This window comes from Budorcas taxicolor, chromosome 2, assembly GCF_023091745.1.
Source record: "Budorcas taxicolor isolate Tak-1 chromosome 2, Takin1.1, whole genome shotgun sequence".
Taxonomy (NCBI): Eukaryota; Metazoa; Chordata; class Mammalia; order Artiodactyla; family Bovidae; genus Budorcas; species Budorcas taxicolor.
The window spans coordinates 147334742-147351440 of record NC_068911.1 but is presented as its reverse complement, the minus strand read 5'-3'; the positions used below and the strand labels follow the sequence as shown (position 1 = coordinate 147351440).

At 38.5% G+C, this 16699-nt stretch overlaps 1 protein-coding gene across 1 annotated transcript in view; it reads left to right on the top strand.

Moving 5' to 3' along the window:
* BARD1 (BRCA1 associated RING domain 1) overlaps positions 1 to 16699 on the top strand; it is an 87318-nt gene that overhangs the window by 31625 nt on the left and 38994 nt on the right. The window contains exons 4-6 of the mRNA XM_052635921.1: positions 2005 to 2963; positions 12842 to 12922; positions 14606 to 14778. Coding sequence (XP_052491881.1) covers positions 2005 to 2963; positions 12842 to 12922; positions 14606 to 14778 — 1213 coding nt within the window. The remainder of the gene's footprint in view (positions 1 to 2004; positions 2964 to 12841; positions 12923 to 14605; positions 14779 to 16699) is intronic.

Here is a 16699-nt window from a genome sequence, read left to right as displayed (position 1 = left end):
ATATAAATGCTCCATAGTTAACTGATTTCCAGTTGATAAACACTGACTTTTTTCCTCATTCGGGCTATTACAAATATTGCTGCAGTTAGCATTCACACATTCAGATTTGCAGACACATGTATGAATATTTTGTATATTTTGTAAGATAGGTTACTAGAGGTAAAATTGCCTTGTGAAAGAGTACATGCGTAAAAAGTTTGCAAATATTTTATCACATTGCCATTGAAATTCCTCAGTGCACCTTTGCATTGGTGATGATACTTGACAAAGGGCCCATCATGGATTCCTACACATACAGGTGGTTGCGATACAGGAAAGGAACTCAGAGCTTTGGGGAATTGACTGTATATAACACTAGTACTCTTGCCTGGAGAATCCCAGGGACAGAGAAGCCTGATGGGCTAGAGTCCATAGGGCTGCACAGAGTCAGACACGACTGAAGTGCCTTAGCATGCACAGAGAAAGCAGAAATGGACCTGCTTTTTTTCCCTGGGGAAACACTGCTGCTCCCTCAGGTTTGCTTGCTGCACACAGTCCTGAGAAATGGCCTGGGTAAAAGCATCCAGGGCCTTGCCTTCTTGGTACACCCCACAAGAGCATGTTGGTGTGCTCGGGAGCCTGAGCAGATTGTCCCTGCCAGCATAAGTGTTTTTTCTCTAGGTGCATCCAGTGCTATAAGCCAGAAACATATGAATTGTTTTGTCACCTTTTTCTTTATTCATTTCATCACCAAATCCTGTAAATCTTATCTCCTAAATATTTTTCAAGTAATTCTACTTCTTTCTCGACTGTCACCTCTCTAGGCTGTTATCTTCTCCTTGTATTACTACTTTGCCTCTTGACGATTATTCTTGCATCCATTCTTGCCCTCTTCCAACCTGTTCTCCCACACTCCAGCCAAGAGGGATCTTTTAAAAACACAGATATAGTCATGCCACCGGATTGACATAAAACATTTTAGTGGTTTTCTTTTGCTCTTAGCATATGTGTTGAAGTCTTTAACATTGCCAATAAGAATTTGCATTGTCTGGTAGTTTACATATGTTCATTTTTAGTGTGTAGGAATACAGTTGCAATTGAACTTGGTATATTGATTTTGTATTCTGTGACCTTGAACAGTCACTTGGTTTATTAGTGATTTTTTAAGAGATTCTTTGGGATATTCTGTATAGCTAATCAAGTTAGCTTTGAGCAGATACATTTTTATATCTTCTAATTCGTGTGATTTTTATCTTTTTCTTAACCTTGGTGTGCTATCACACTTTCAGTGTGATGTTGAATAGGAATGATGAGAGTGGACATCTTTGCCTTGTCTTGATGACAGAAACAAGATAATAGGAACAAAATAGTAGTCCAATTTTTCTCATTAAGGATGGCACTAGCAGTGTGTAGTTTTGTAGATGTCCTTAGCAGGTTGATGAAGTTTCCTTCTATCCCTAATGCTGAGCCTTTTTAAAAATAATGAATGGATACTGGATTTGGCCAGTGTATATATTTTTCTATATCTGTTGAGAAAAACCACCTGTTTTTCTTTTTAGTTTGTTTTATAGTGAATTATATTGATTAATTTTCAAAAGTCCTCTTTTAAAATTAAGCATCAGCTAATAAGTCTGTTTTTTTTCTTGACTTTATTCCCTCCCCAGCTAATAAGTCTTAATTTTTTTTGACTACTGTTTATTAAGTCTCACCTGTTAATCTGTTTATTTACCATAGCTTTTTCCCATGGCTGTACTTCCATACACCAGACTGTATGTTCTAATTATTTGTTTGTATATTTTGTCTTTCCCAGTGGACTGTAAGTTTCTAGAACATGGTCTAAAATCAGATAGGACTCTGTAAATATTTGTTGAATGAGGCTATCTGCTTTCATAATCTAGGAAGGAAGGAAGAGGTACACAAATAAAAGGTGATACACCTTAGAAGAACTATCAACACAATTCTTTGGGAGTTCAAGATGGGAGAGATTATGTTCATGTAACAATTCCTTTTCCTTTTTCCTATCAGATTTGAAAGAAGAAACATCTAGGAAACGTTTATTTAAAGATGCACAAAGTAAGAAGAATTCAATAAAAATGTGGTTTAGTCCTCGAAGTAAGAAAGTCAGATATACTGTGAGTAAACTTTCAGTGCAAACCCACCCTTCTGTGAAAAATGATGAAAATGCTCAGCAGACCTCCATGTACGAATTTGTCTCTATGACCCCTCCGGTGGAGGTTTCTGAGAGGCCTAAGAAGCCTTCCACAAAATCTAGAAAAAAACAGAAAAAGAAAACCTTAGCTGAAGTCAACCAAAAATGGAATTTAGAGGCAGAAAAGGAAGATGGTGACCTTGACTCCAAAGAGGAAAGTAAGGAAAAGCTGGTATCCTTCTGTAGCCAACCATCTGTGATTCCTAACCTGCAGATAAATGGTGAAATAGACTTACTAGCAAGTGGGTCCGTTACAGAATCTGAATGTTTCGGAAGCTTGGCTGAAGTCTTTTTACCATTGGCTGAGCATATAGAGTCTCCAGAAATTGAAAGCAAGGATGAAGTAGTGACTCCTGAAAAGACAGTCTCTGCAAACTGTCTTCCATCCGAGAAATCTTTGCCATCAGGTTGTAATGGGAAGCGTGGGCAACACAACAGAATTTCCAGTCCTGTTTCTAAGAGATGCAGAAGCAGCAGTCAGAGCACTGGTGGAAACTCTGTTAAGCCAGCAGTGCTCTCAGAAAACATGCCATTGCCTGCATGTTCTTCACCACCTTCAAACAAAAAAGCTGGGGACACATTAAGGAGGAGAAGCCATACTATCTTGGATGAATCCATTAGCCTGTCACCAGGTACGCCGCCTTCTGCCCTGAACAGTCCAAGTTACAGACGAATGATGTGTAGTCCCTCAGCAACAAAGCTGTGGCCCATTAGCCTTACAGCTGTGAAGAGAAATCATCGAGGAGAGACTTTGCTCCATATTGCTTCAATTAAGGTAGGATGCTTACTGTGAAATACAGCTTCACAATGAGACCCAGTATAAAGTGGTTTCTTTGGAGTTTGTGAAAAATGACACGATTACTAGGCTAATTAACCTGACCATAAGTGGTACTTCCTGTGAACCGGGGAAGCAAGAATTGATAAGGACTTGAACCCTACCTCAGAGCAGGGTCCCTGGGCCAGAGGAGCATGACCTTGCAGGAGAAAACCAGTATTTCCATATTTCAGCTTCAACTTTGCCAAGTGCTTTTGTTTTTTTCTATTCCATAATGGTTTTGTTTGGGCTTCCCTCATAGCTCAGTTGGTAAAGAATTTGCCTGAAATGCAAGAGACCCTGCTTCGATTCCTGGGTCGGGAAGATCCCCTGGAGAAGGGAAAGGGTACCCACTCCAGTATTCTGGCCTGGAGAATTCCATGGACTGTGTAGTCCATGGGGTCACAAAGAGTTGGACATGACTGAGCAACTCTCACTTTCAATGGTTTGTTCAGTTTTTACCATTTTTTTTTAACCCATTCTTCTTATGCTTTATGGATATAGACACAACATTGCCAAGTTTACTGCTGGCAACATGTCTTTTACCCAGCTTCTGAGCTCAGGGCAGTTCGAGAAGGCATGAGCTTCTGTATGTTTGACCCTCCTAGCGGGCCTGTGCAGAGTCCAGGAGGTCTCACTACATGGCCTGGGCATTCCTCCAGTGACTGGAAATTTGAGTGTCATGAATGACTCCTGTGGTTCACCGCAGAGGGACTTCTCTGGGCCCCACAGCCAGCCTGTTCCTTTCAATAGCCCATTCTTTGAGTTATGTCTGTTTATTGCCTCTGTACCTCAGAAGTGGCAATATTTGTGTTTTGGAAGCTACCTCTTTTGCTGAGCATGAGGTGTACTTGCAGTGGTTACTCTTTGAAATTGACACAAGTGCTGGACATAGAGGGAGCGCTTAGTGACACAGCTTTATAGACTTTGGTTTGTGAATTCATGCAGGTGTTACGAAACGATAATATAGGAAAGATTAGCACTGAATTAGGATAGCTTTTTTTTAAATCGTACATTAAATTCACTGGGAAACTTAGGTCTTTTGCATGGGTAGAGAACTTTGGGAGGTCTGGAAAGAACCCCTTGAGACCCGTGAGCATGAAGGTGGTGAGCATCATAACATGTTTGGGAGGAACATGGAGTAGGCCGAGTCCAGATATATTCTTTCTGGTAGAAAGGGAAAAACACAAAAGTAAGTTTCTTCTAATGTTTTTCTTTTCTTCTAATAAATGATGAATGTAGAATATTCTTTGTCTGGTTCCCCTGTAAGATGACCATTTTCTACGCTGTCCATATACTTTGAACAACTTGAATTTTTGGACTTGGCTCTAGTTCCATTTTAGTCTGATTTTTGCAAGGTATGGTTTTAAAAAATCAGACTTTATTTTCTGTCTTCTTTATATATATGTGTGTGCGTGTGAGAATGTTCATATGTGTATTACAGTAGGTATAACAGTATTAACATTATAGTGTTATTAATGCTTTATAGATATAAGTAGTTAGTATAGTAATCAGTGTCTTTTGTTCAGTTTTCTAGCTAGTACATGAATGTAGATTGCTCTAGTTTCTACATTCTGCTTTCTGGGAATTATTTTCTGACCACTAGTTAAGCATCCACTTACTTTGGTAGAGAATTTTTCTTTCAATCATAAGAATCATATATCTTTATTAGTGGGGATCTCTAGGACCTAGAGTCCAGGCCGTGGTTTGTCAAACACTTTATTAAAGGAGAAATTAAAGTGAATATTTTCAGCTCTGTAGTAATATGGTCTTAACTATTCAACTCTATTTTAGTGCCAGAGTAGTCATAGACAATATTGTAAACCAGTAAAGTTTTGTACACAAAATCGGGTGTCGAGCCTTCAGGCCATAGTTTATCTATGCTCAACATGGGCCATGGAAAAAAGCCCAGGGGAATCCTAAGGCAGGAAAATATGGTGGCATGATGTTGTCTTGGTGAATTTTCTCCATTGATAATGTTCAAGATTGCTTCAATGCAAGTTTTGTCAGATTGTCATTTTACTTAGAAATTGTAATGCCAGAACTAGAATTTTGATTCTCTCCAACTTATCAGATACTGTTTTGTCACTCACTGGCAGATTCTGATACAGTACCTTTAAGAAAAGTTAATTGATTGCTATTGTTTTTAAAATACCTATTTAACAGTAATGTTCTTTGAAAAATTTTTTGTAAGTAGAATGTATGCTCCCATCTCAGCTTGATTTTAATAGTCAAAACAAATACTTGAAGAAAAATCAATGAATTTATCAGTATATTTATCTTTTTATAAATAGTATTCATTTCACTTACTATCTTGATTTGTTTGTTTGCAACCCAGAATGAATAATCCGTGTGTACTTGAAAACCGATTGCTGCGGTACTGCTGTCTTGTTTATGCTTTCTATCCACCTACTTCAGAAAAGGATTTGAGGTGACTCTAAAGTTAAAACTGCAGTTGACCCTTGAACAAGGCAGAGGTTAGGAGGGTTGACCTCCACACAGTCAAAATCCACGCATAACTTTGGATTCTTTAAAAAGTTAATAGCCATCTATTGACTAGAAGCCCTTACTGGTAATATAAACAGTCAATGAATACATATTTTCTATAAGTATTATATACTATAATCTTACAATAAAGGAAGCTAGAAGTGAAAGTTGCTCAGTCATGTCTGACTCTTTGTGACCCTGTGGATCATATAGTCCATGGAATTCTCCAGGCCAGAATACTGGAGTGGTTAGCCATTCCCTTCTCCAGGGCATCTTCCCAACCTAGGGATCAAACCCAGGTCTCCTGCATTGCAGGTGGATTCTTTACCAACTGAACCACAAGAGAATCCCAAGGAAGCTAGAGATAAGTGTTAATTAAGAAAATCATAAGGAAAACATTTATGATACTGTACTGATTTTATACAATACAAAAGAATTAGTTTATGTTATAGTCAGTCAGTACATACATCAGTGTTGTCTTGTACGATATAAAATAGTGTACTTGGTATATGGAATACTAACACTAGACATCAAAAATGAAGAGATATTGTGAAAAAGAAATTCATATTTATTAACAGGTATAATGATTCATGCATTGATAGTGAAGCAGCAATGTGATTGCTTTATGGTAGACTAGTGTAATTGATACAGTTGCATCACTGTAGCCCAGCCTATACTCTGTAAGTGAATCATAAGATTTGTATGGCCCACAGTGTCATACTCATAATACACTATTGGAAATATTGTGACATTTTTTAAAAAATGACTTACCTGTGATGATAGACTGATGTGCAGTTTCTCCATTTGCAAGAGAGAGGCATACTGTACAGAGAGGCATCTTGAATGGTAGTGTAGTTCTTTGAGAGCAAAGTTATAAAAGAGTAAGAATACTAATGCATTATTAATTTAATTTAAATACCAGCATAGATCAGGGTAAGGATCAACTGTTATCTACATATATTTTATGCATTCATGACATACCTAACTTTTCTTTATTCTTTTCGACAGTTCTATGCTACCTGGTGTGTCTGCAAGTTGTTTCAAAATGTCACAAACTTTGAAAATTTTTCCAGTATATTTATTGAAAAAAATGTGTGTTTAAGTGGACCCATGCAGTTCAAATCTGTGTTGTTTAAGGGTCAGCTATACTATAACGTGGAACAAAGCACAGGGAAAAGGAAGGAGTTAGAGCAGCCGAGTGATGAATACAGATCTGATGACATTGCAGGTTGGCAGAACAGATGAAGTGTTTTGCTGTCAGAGACAGATTTTGTTGTTGTTGTTATTTTCTCCAGAAATATCTTGTAAACGTGCAGTGCCTACATTCTTGTTTCCCCCAGATGCTAAGAGTGCACCGTTGCACGGTGTACACCTGGTGGATGTGCTGAGGTCTGAGAATCCCATAGGAGTTCTACTCTTCTATTGGGCTGGTTAGCATCCCTTGCTACAGTGATGGCTTTATAGAAGGACCTTTGAGCTTGGCCACATCATTACTAAAATTCTTTAATATCTTGCCCCATACCTACTTCGGGCATCTTTGTTGGCTGTAGCTATCACCCTAGTGGAAGTTACTTGTGTTTTCTTGCCCTAGCCACTTGAAATAGCTTCCTGTTGCTGTCATAGCTAGTAACCACAAATTTAGTGAGTTAAACAAGCAAATTAGTTTTCTTACAGCTTTCTGGGTCAGTCTGGTATGAGTCTCACCAGATTATAATCAGTTCATCGGCTGTGTTATTTTCTGGAGGCATTAGGAGAGAACCCATTTCCTTGCTTATCTGGTTTATTCGCAGAAACTGTATACTTCCTTATGGTTATAGTGCTAAGATCCTGTTTTCTTGCTGGCTTATAGCTAAGAGCTGTTCTCAGGTTCTAGAGACTCACATTCCTGGGTATGTGACCCTTTTCCTTTGTCTTCAAGTTGGCAACAACAGTACTTAATTGCTAAAAGGAGAAACGTTAGGTACCTGGTTAATTCATTTATGTGTAAAAACTTAACCGTTTTGGGTGTTGCGGTGTGTAAGTACTCAGTCATGTCTGACTCTTTGTGACCCCATGGACAGTAGCCCACCAGGCTTCTCTGTCCGTGGGATTCTCCAGGCAAAAATACTGGAGTGGTTTGCCATTTCGTACTCCAGGGAATTTTTCCGACCCGGTTATTGAACCCACATCTCTTGCATCTATCACGGTGGCAGGCAGTTTCTTTACAACAAGTGCCACTTTGGGTAGGTATTATTATTGTTGTACTTTACTGTCCTGTATTATTTTGATACAGATATTTATTCTAAAGAGCTTACCTTTATAAGGAAAAAGTTTTGTTTGTGTGTGAGTGTATTTGTTTTTGAGAAGTTAACTTATATTGATGCCATATGCATGAATACGTGAAGAATATTTCCTTTGAATGAAAGGTTAGCAATAAGAAGATTCAGTGTGACACATGTTCCCTTTAAGGTATTATTTGAAAACATCAAGTCTGTTTAAAAATTTTTATAAGCCTTGGTAAATACTGTTTCCTCTGATTTTTCCTCCTTCTGTGGTTTAAGAGAATCTCAATTATTCTTGTAAGTTGTAAGAAGCCTAGAAGTTCTTATTACTCAGAAAATATTCTGTTTGAGAGTATTTCTGTTTTAAAGTAATTCCAAGAAATCAGAAGCAGAAGTGAATTTATTTCCTGGAAACTATATATTGGTTCAAGCTTACCCTGTTACTGTGGACCCTATCAAATTATCATAATTTTATTTATGTGCATGACATTACATCTACATAAAGGAGAAGGAGAAAATATGACAAACTTTTCAGAATTAGGGAGGAAAAAATAGATTGAGTATGAAAAACAAGCAATTTGCAAATCAGCTATACATTTCAGGGTTCAGTTCAGTTCAGTCGCTCAGTCATGTCCAACTCTTTGCGACCCCATGAACTGCAGCATGCCAGGCCTCCCTGTCCATCACCAACTTCCGGAGTTTACCCAAACTCATGTCCATTTAGTTGGTGATGCCATCCAACCATCTCATCTTCTGTTGTCCCCTTCTCCTCCTGCCCTCAATCTTTCCCAGCATCAGGGTCTTTTCAGATGAGTCAGCTGTTTGCATCAGTTGGCCAAAGTATTGGAGTTTCAGCTTCAACATCAGTCCTTCCAATGAATACCCAGGACTGATCTCCTTTAGGATAGCCTGCTCGGATCTCCTTGCAGTCCAAAGGACTCTCAAGAGTCTTCTCCAACACCACAGTTCAAAAGCATCAATTTTTCAGTGCTCAGCTTTCTTTATAGTCCAACTCTCACATCCATACATGACCACTGGAAAAACCATAGCCTTCACTAGATGGACCTTTGCTGACAAAGTAATGTCTGCTTTTTAATATGCTGTCTAGGTTGGTCATAACTTTCCTTCTTCGGAGTAAGCATCTTTTAATTTCATGGCTGCAGTCACCATCTGCAGTGATTTTGGAGCCCCTCAAAATAAAGTCAGCCACTGTTTCCATTGTTTCCCCATCTATTTCGCATGAAGTGATGAGACCGGATGCCATGATCTTAGTTTTCTGAATGTTGAGCTTTAAGCCAACTTTTTCACTCTCCTCTTTCACTTTCATCAAGAGGCTCTTTAGTTCTTCTTAACTTTCTGCCATAAAGGGGGGTGTTATCTATATATCTGAGGTTATTGATATTTCTCCCGGCAGTCTTGATTTGATTACAGCTTGTGCTTCCTCCAGCCCAGTGTTTCTCATGATGTTCTCTGCATATAATTTAAATAAGCAGGGTGACAATATACAGCCTTTACGTACTCCTTTTCCTGTTTGGAACCAATCTATTGTTCCATGTCCGGTTCTAACTGTTGCTTCCTGACCTGCATACAGGTTCCTCAAGAGGCAGGTCAGGTGGTCTGGTATTCCCATCTCTTTCAGAATTTTCCAGTTTATTGTGATCCACACAGTCAAACGCTTTGGCATAGTCAATAAAGCGGAAATAGATGTTTTTCTGGAACTCTCTTGCTTTCTTGATGATCCAGTGGATGTTGGCAATTTGATCTCTGGTTGCTCTACCTTTTCTAAAACCAGCTTGAACATCTGGAAGTTCACGGTTCACGTATTGCTTAAGCCTGGCTTGGAGAATTTTGAGTATTACTTTACAAGCGTGTGAGATGAGAGCAATTGTGCGGTAGTTTGAGCATTCTTTGGCATTGCCTTTCTTTGGGATTAGAATGAAAACTGACCTTTTCCAGTCCTGTGGCCACTGCTGAGTTTTCCAAATTTGCTGGCATATTCACAGCACTTTCACAGCATCATCTTTTAGGATTTGAAATAGCTCAACTGGAATTCCGTCACCTCCACTAACTTTGTTCATACATTTCAGGGTAGTCTAGGGGTAAAATGTTAACATAAGACACCTTTGATAATATGAAGAGGTGACTTGAAAGAAAACTGCCACCAGCTAGCAACTTTAAAAGAGATTCTCTTTTTAGTTTCCAAATTGTCGCTCTAATTGTCTATGTGACTTCCATATGACTCTTTATTCCACAGTTGTGTTTATATTATTTTACAGGCTTCTTTAATATGTTTTTGTGACTGCTGTGTAGAATTAGACTGAGGATATTTTTGAGAAGGTTTTTGTGTATTTTTTGTGTATACTTTGATTTTGAAGATTGGGAATGTGTATGGTTCTGGCAGTTCATCTGCCTCTGTATTCATGGGATTGTTTCAAAAAATAAAATTTGTATCTTGACAGATGTTCCTGAGCTCATTTGGAACTGACTTAAACATAGTGCAACAGTAGCTAAATGTACGCTAACTTGCACCACAGGTGTAGAATTGCTCCTCTGAGGAACTGTGGGAAAAAGTTTTTTTATTGGATGTGGCGCAACTGATTTGAAACATGTGGAGTGCTTGCTTTTTAGGCCCATTGAGTATTTAAGGTATTGTTGGTAATCTAGGAACTTAAGAATATATATTGCATGAAGATTTGTTTTTGTTTTTGTATTTTCGAAAACTGAGTAAGCTACCAGCTTAGATTTGCGGTATTTGCGAGGTAGTCTGAAACAGCCCAGTAAAAGCAAATGTTACTGTCTTGAGGGGATTTAGTGACTTCTACGTTTTCCAACCAATACAGAATAGCTTATTTGATAGAGTTGGGGCTGCTTATTGTAGGAGAGAGATTTCCTTCTCCCTGAAGAAGCTCTTCTCAAAACACAACATTGGTGTATGTAATTTTTATCACATGTAACTTTTATTTATTCAGCATTTCAGAGTAAGCTGTCAGTTTTTCTTTTTTTTTTTTTTTTTGGGAGAAAATAAGCCTTTCCTTTGCCTGAAAAATAACTTTGAGAAAATAAGGTGAATAGGATCACTCACACTCACCAGTCAGACATCCTGGAATGTGAAGTCAAGTGGGCCTTAGGAAGCATCACTATGAACAAAGCTAGTGGAGGTGATGGAATTCCAGTTGGGCTATTTTAAATCCCAAAAGACGATGCTGTGAAAGTGCTGCACTCAATATGCCAGCAAATTTGGAAAACTCAGCAGTGGCCACAGGACTGGAAAAGGTCAGTTTTCATTCCAATCCCAAAGAAAAGCAATGCCAAAGAATGCTCAAACTACCACACAATTGCTCTCATCTCACACACTAGTAAAGTAATGCTTAAAATTCTCCAAGCCAGGCTTCAGCAGTACATGAACCGTGAACTTCCAGATGTTCAAGCTGGTTTTAGAAAAGGCAGAGGAACCAGAGATCAATTTGCCAACATCTGCTGCATCATGGAAAAAGCAAGAGAGTTCCAGAAAAACATCTATTTCCGCTTTATTGACTATGCCAAAGCGTTTGACTGTGTGGATCACAGTAAACTGGAAAATTCTGAACAAGATGGGAATACTAGACCACCTGCTCTGCCTCTTGAGGAACCTGTATGCAAGTCAGGAAGCAACAGTTAGAACTGGACATGGAACAACAGACTGGTTCCAAATAGGAAAAGGAGTACGTCAAGGCTGTATGTTGTCACCCTGTTTGTATAACTTCTATGCAGAGTACATCATGAGAAACACTGGGCTGGAGGAAGCACAAGCTGTAATCAAGATTGCTGGGAGAAATATCAATAACCTCAGATATGCAGATGACACCACCCTTATGGCAGAAAGTGAAGAAGAACTAAAGAGCCTCTTGATGAAAGTGAAAGAGGAGAGTGAAAAAGTTGGCTTAAAGCTCAACATTCAGAAAACTACAATCATGGCATCTGCTCCCATCACTTCATGGCAAATAGATGGGGAAACAGTAGCTGACTTTATTTTGGGGGGCTCCAAAATCACAGCAGATGGTGATTGCAGCCATGAATTTAAGAGACGCTTACTCCTTGGAAGGAAAATTATGACCAACCTAGACAGCATATTAAAAAACAGAGACATTACTTTGTCAACAAAAGTCCGTCTAGTCAAGGTTATGGTTTTTCCAGTGGTCATGTATGGATATGAGAGTTGGACTACAAAGAAAGGTTAGCGCCAAAGAATTCATGCTTTTGAACTGTGGTGTTGGAGGAGACTCTTGACAGTCCCTTGGATGGCAAGGAAATCCAAGCAGTCCATCCTAAAGGAGATTAGTCTTGGGCGTTCATTGGAAGGACTGATGTTGAAGCTGAAACTCCAGTTCTTTGGCCACCTGATGCGAAGAGCTGACTCATTTGAAAAGATCCTCATGCTGCGAAAGTTTGAAGGCAGGAGGAGAAGGGGATGACAAAGAATGAGACAGTTGGATGGCATCACCAACTCAATGGATATTGGTTTGGGTGGACTCTGGGAATTGGTGATGGACAGGGAAACCTAGCGTGCCGCGCGGTTCATAGGGTTGCAAAGAGTCGGACCTGACTGAGCCACTGAACTGAACTGAAACTAAATTGGTGTCTTGAGGATAAGTTGATTAACTACCAGTAAGACTCCAGTTTTGGGTTTAACATTGGCTTCACCAAGATGCCCTCTTGGCTTTAATTTTGTTTTAAATGATAATAAGAAACCACTTTCTTATATGTTCAAAAAGGACGTTTTTCACAAATGAAATGGTGACTTTAAAAACTTCATTATGATCAGATGAACTTTGGCTACTGTCCTTGGTATTTTGACATGAATTTTGATACAGATTGCTAATATCAGAGATATTGGAGTCTGTTCAGAGATGGACTACATGAGTTTGAGTTGGTATCTCAGAACAATCCATGAATGAGTAACTTATTATTTATTGACTCATGAGCAATGGGTATAGAACAGGTTTAAATTATATCTTGAAGAAGACAGAAATCTTAAAGAAGAAATACAAAATCATGAGTTTTTTTTTTCTTTCCTTTATAATTTTTAATTTTACTTTTTCATTGTTCTACTAGGGCGACATCCCTTCTGTTGAATACCTCTTACAAAGTGGAAGTGACCCCAATGTTAAAGACCATGCTGGATGGACACCATTGGTAGTTTTCTTTTTGTTTGTTTTTTATTATCTTTCTGTTTATGGTTTATAGTTATTATAGTTATGTAGGTTTCTATATATCCCCCTCTCCCATATATATAGTCTCTTTTTAATCTGAAGAACTCATATTTTAAATAAATAAGGGTAAATGTCATGTTTCATCTAGCTTTTCAGTTGTGCCAGGTGAAAAATTGCCTACCTTTTGACTGACTACTTGTAGATTTAAGAGTCTGGTTCCACTATATTGCTGAATTTACCACATGTATGGAAAGCTAACTGCTACAACAGACATTAGGCTCTGTTCTGCAGCACTGCATGTCATTGGAACCACAATTTTCGGGAAAAAGAAGTCAAGAACTGGGTATAGGAATGTAGCACAAGGCAATGGTTGTTACTGAGGATCTGTCTTGGCCTCAGTTATAGCCTGTCCAATTACAGACACACAGAGGTAGTAGAAATCTTTGCTCACATTAAATAATTTTTAAAGTCTTTGCTTTTTATTGCTAAAAATACAATGTAAAGGACAGTCTGGAAAAAGGATGGCACAAGTACATGGAAACAAGTGCTATATCGACCATTGGGACAGTTAGCATGTGGTTTGAATACAACCATAGACTATCAAGAGATGAGATGGATAGCCTTATTCTGTGAACTGTAAATTTGAAGAAATGGAGAGATTCTCATTAGACCAGGTGCAAAAAAGGTTTTAAACTCGTCTATACTGACTTCTCCCTGCAATGTTTTAAGCTGGGAATGTTTATTCTGGATTAGAGTCACTTTGTTGTTTGGACTCCACACACAGTCTGGCTAACCTTTTCAAAGAAAGGTTAATTTTTCTTTTAAACAACTAAGGCAAACTTTAATAAAAATTGGTGAATAATTTAGGGGACATGAGACCTAATTTGGAAATAGAAATAGACCAGAAGCATACAGTGTGGTGTTTTGCCTATTAAGATTTGAAGGTATGTACTTAAAGGCATGGTATGCCAGAGATTTCTTAGAATACGACACAGTGGCATCGTTAGGAGATCATTAAACATAAGGAAGATTTGCAGTGTGAAGCATTTTTGAACATTCCACCATTCCCAGTTATGTCATTCATTAAGTTCCTTCTGAGCATCTCCTCTATGTTGTATCTTTTGTCACTGACACCAGCCATACAATATCTGTAGCTTCCACAACTAGAGGCTTGTCTCGTCAGTTCTCATTCTAAGATATTCACTTTGCTGGGTGCTTACGTATATATATGCCACTTAGCTTATGGCTAAGCAGTTGATTTAGTGAATACTGTTCAGCCTTGAAGGATTTCAGATTTTATGCATGATCTGGTTTTGAAATATTTTCTGTGGTTTTTTTTTTGCCCCTTGTTTTAAATTTCTTGCTATAGAGCAATTTAGGAGCTGTAATTGGACTAAAGCTACTTTTTCTTCCAAGTAAAGAGCGTTTGACCCAAGGCTCAAATGAGAAAAATCTTTTTTCATGAATTGCATAAATCTTGATTGCGACCTATCTTACCTTTAAGACTGTTAAGAGTGATTTTACTCTGTCAATAACTTATGGTCTGTGTGAGTATTTAGGTAAGAACCAGTTTTCTGATTCGAGGTTCGTATTATTTTTCTGAAGTGTGGGCTTTGTTATTATTCATTGGTCTTCCTCATTACTCTTCTCACTCTCCTTTAATCAGCATGAAGCCTGCAATCATGGGCACCTGAAGGTGGTGGAATTGCTGCTCCAGCACAAGGCGTTGGTAAACACCACTGGGTATCAGAACGACTCACCCCTTCATGACGCAGTGAAGAATGGGCATGCGGACATTGTCAAGCTGTTACTCGCCTATGGAGCCTCCAGGGAGGCAGTGTAAGTAGTTCACCTTAAAGCCTATTTTTTTTCTGCTGACATTTTATTGAAACAAGGTCTTTGATGAAGCAGAGACTTTACTACCTAAGTTGATAACTGTTTCTTTTTTTTTTTCACAACTATATTTAAATGTGGCCAATATATTCTAGACTTAAAATCAGCATTCATGCCCTTTTCCTTTATAAGTCTTACGTGTCGAAGGGAGGTGTACTCTTAATTCAGAAAGTTTTCAGATTAATTTTGGAAGCTTCGAGTTTCTGGAAAAAGTCATTCAGTTTTTATATAGATTGATTCATACTTATTAGTAAGGCAAGAGTTAGAAGCCTGTAAATAACTAATTTGTATGCTCCCTAGCACTTTAGAATTGTTGTAAATCTTCTATTCCTTTTCTTTTCCTGAATATTTAGTATAACCCCATTTAAAATATGTAAGAATTGAGATGTTAGTGAAGTGCAGTCAAATTATTTCTTAGATTTTTCAAATCATTCAAGTGAACCTCCAGGTAAATTGTTTCCCAGTATTGGAGCACAGAGACACATCAGTGAATGCTGGCGGCTGCATTTTAAAGTGGCTGTTGTCAAGAGTGTCACAAGTAAATGCTGCATGTGGATTTTATATCTGTAATCTCTAACTTGGTTCATGTCTCCCTATATATTATTTTACTCTTTTTAATTAATGAAGAAGTTGGAATGAAAATGCAAGCATTGCCTCTCTGTTTACCCATTACTGCTGCAGGTTTGGAAGTAGTACACAGAAGTCAGGACTTGCTCTGTTTACAGAAGGGAATAAATATTACAAAATGCAGATCTTCTAGGTTTCATTTTTTAAAAAAATAGGTAATCATAAAACATAGTTGAAAGATAATAATGCAGGAATCTACTATACCTTGATGCTGTTAGTTTTGGTGCTTTTAATGTCCTTTATTTCTCATCACATGTGATAAGGTTGTTGGGGCAAACTCAGAAAATACATCTCTTCTATTTCTTAAATTTTTAAAAAAATTTTTTACACACACGTCACATACATGTGTATTAGACTAGGCCGTGTGTTTGTGTGTATGTGTACATATATACATGTGTAACAGGTATGACCCTCTTGTCGGGATAGTGATCCATTTGGTAGAGCAGGTGGTTGCTTTGTTCAGGCGAAACAGAATAGTTCCTGTTCGTGGGCGCTTAAATCAGCCATGACTACTCTAACGAATGGAGCACTGGTCAGGGTGTTAGGGATTCCTGCTTTTATTTGTGACTCCATTATTGCCTTTATAGCTTCAGTCAGGGTAGTTTCTGTGCCTTGGTGTCCTCACCTATAAAACATGGGTGATGCCTGCTGCTTTTCTATTTCTGCAGAGTATAGTGGGGATTCATGAGCCAAAACACAGGGTCTGTCGTATGGTTTGTACACTGTGATTCTTCACTACACTGTGAAGCTCATTAATACACAGGGTGTGGGCCTAAGATGGTAAGTGGGTCTGCTTTCAGAAGTGCCTTCTCAGATGGCTGTGTTGTTCCCAACAGGGTTATGGGGTGAAGCAGCAGGTGTTGGTACACCGCTAGCCCGTTACTGTCCAGTAGATCTTCCTGCACTGATGGAAACACTCCGTGACATGTGCAGGCACTCAGTAGCCACTGGACATCTCTTATTATTCAGCACTTGAAATGGAGCTGTTGCTACTGAGGAAATACATTTTAAAATATATTTAAATTAATTTAAATAGTCACATATGCCAGATGGTTACTGCATTGGAGAGCTGGTTGGTACCGTTTTGATAGTAGGGAAGGCAGGTTTATCTGGTGACTGAAGTCAGGAATGATTTGGGGTAAGGCAACTGTAGGACAATTGCAAGAGTTGATTTAATTTAAGGTGTAACAGACCGGGAGCTATTTCTAAACATCGTTATTCCTTCTGTTCTGGACTGTTG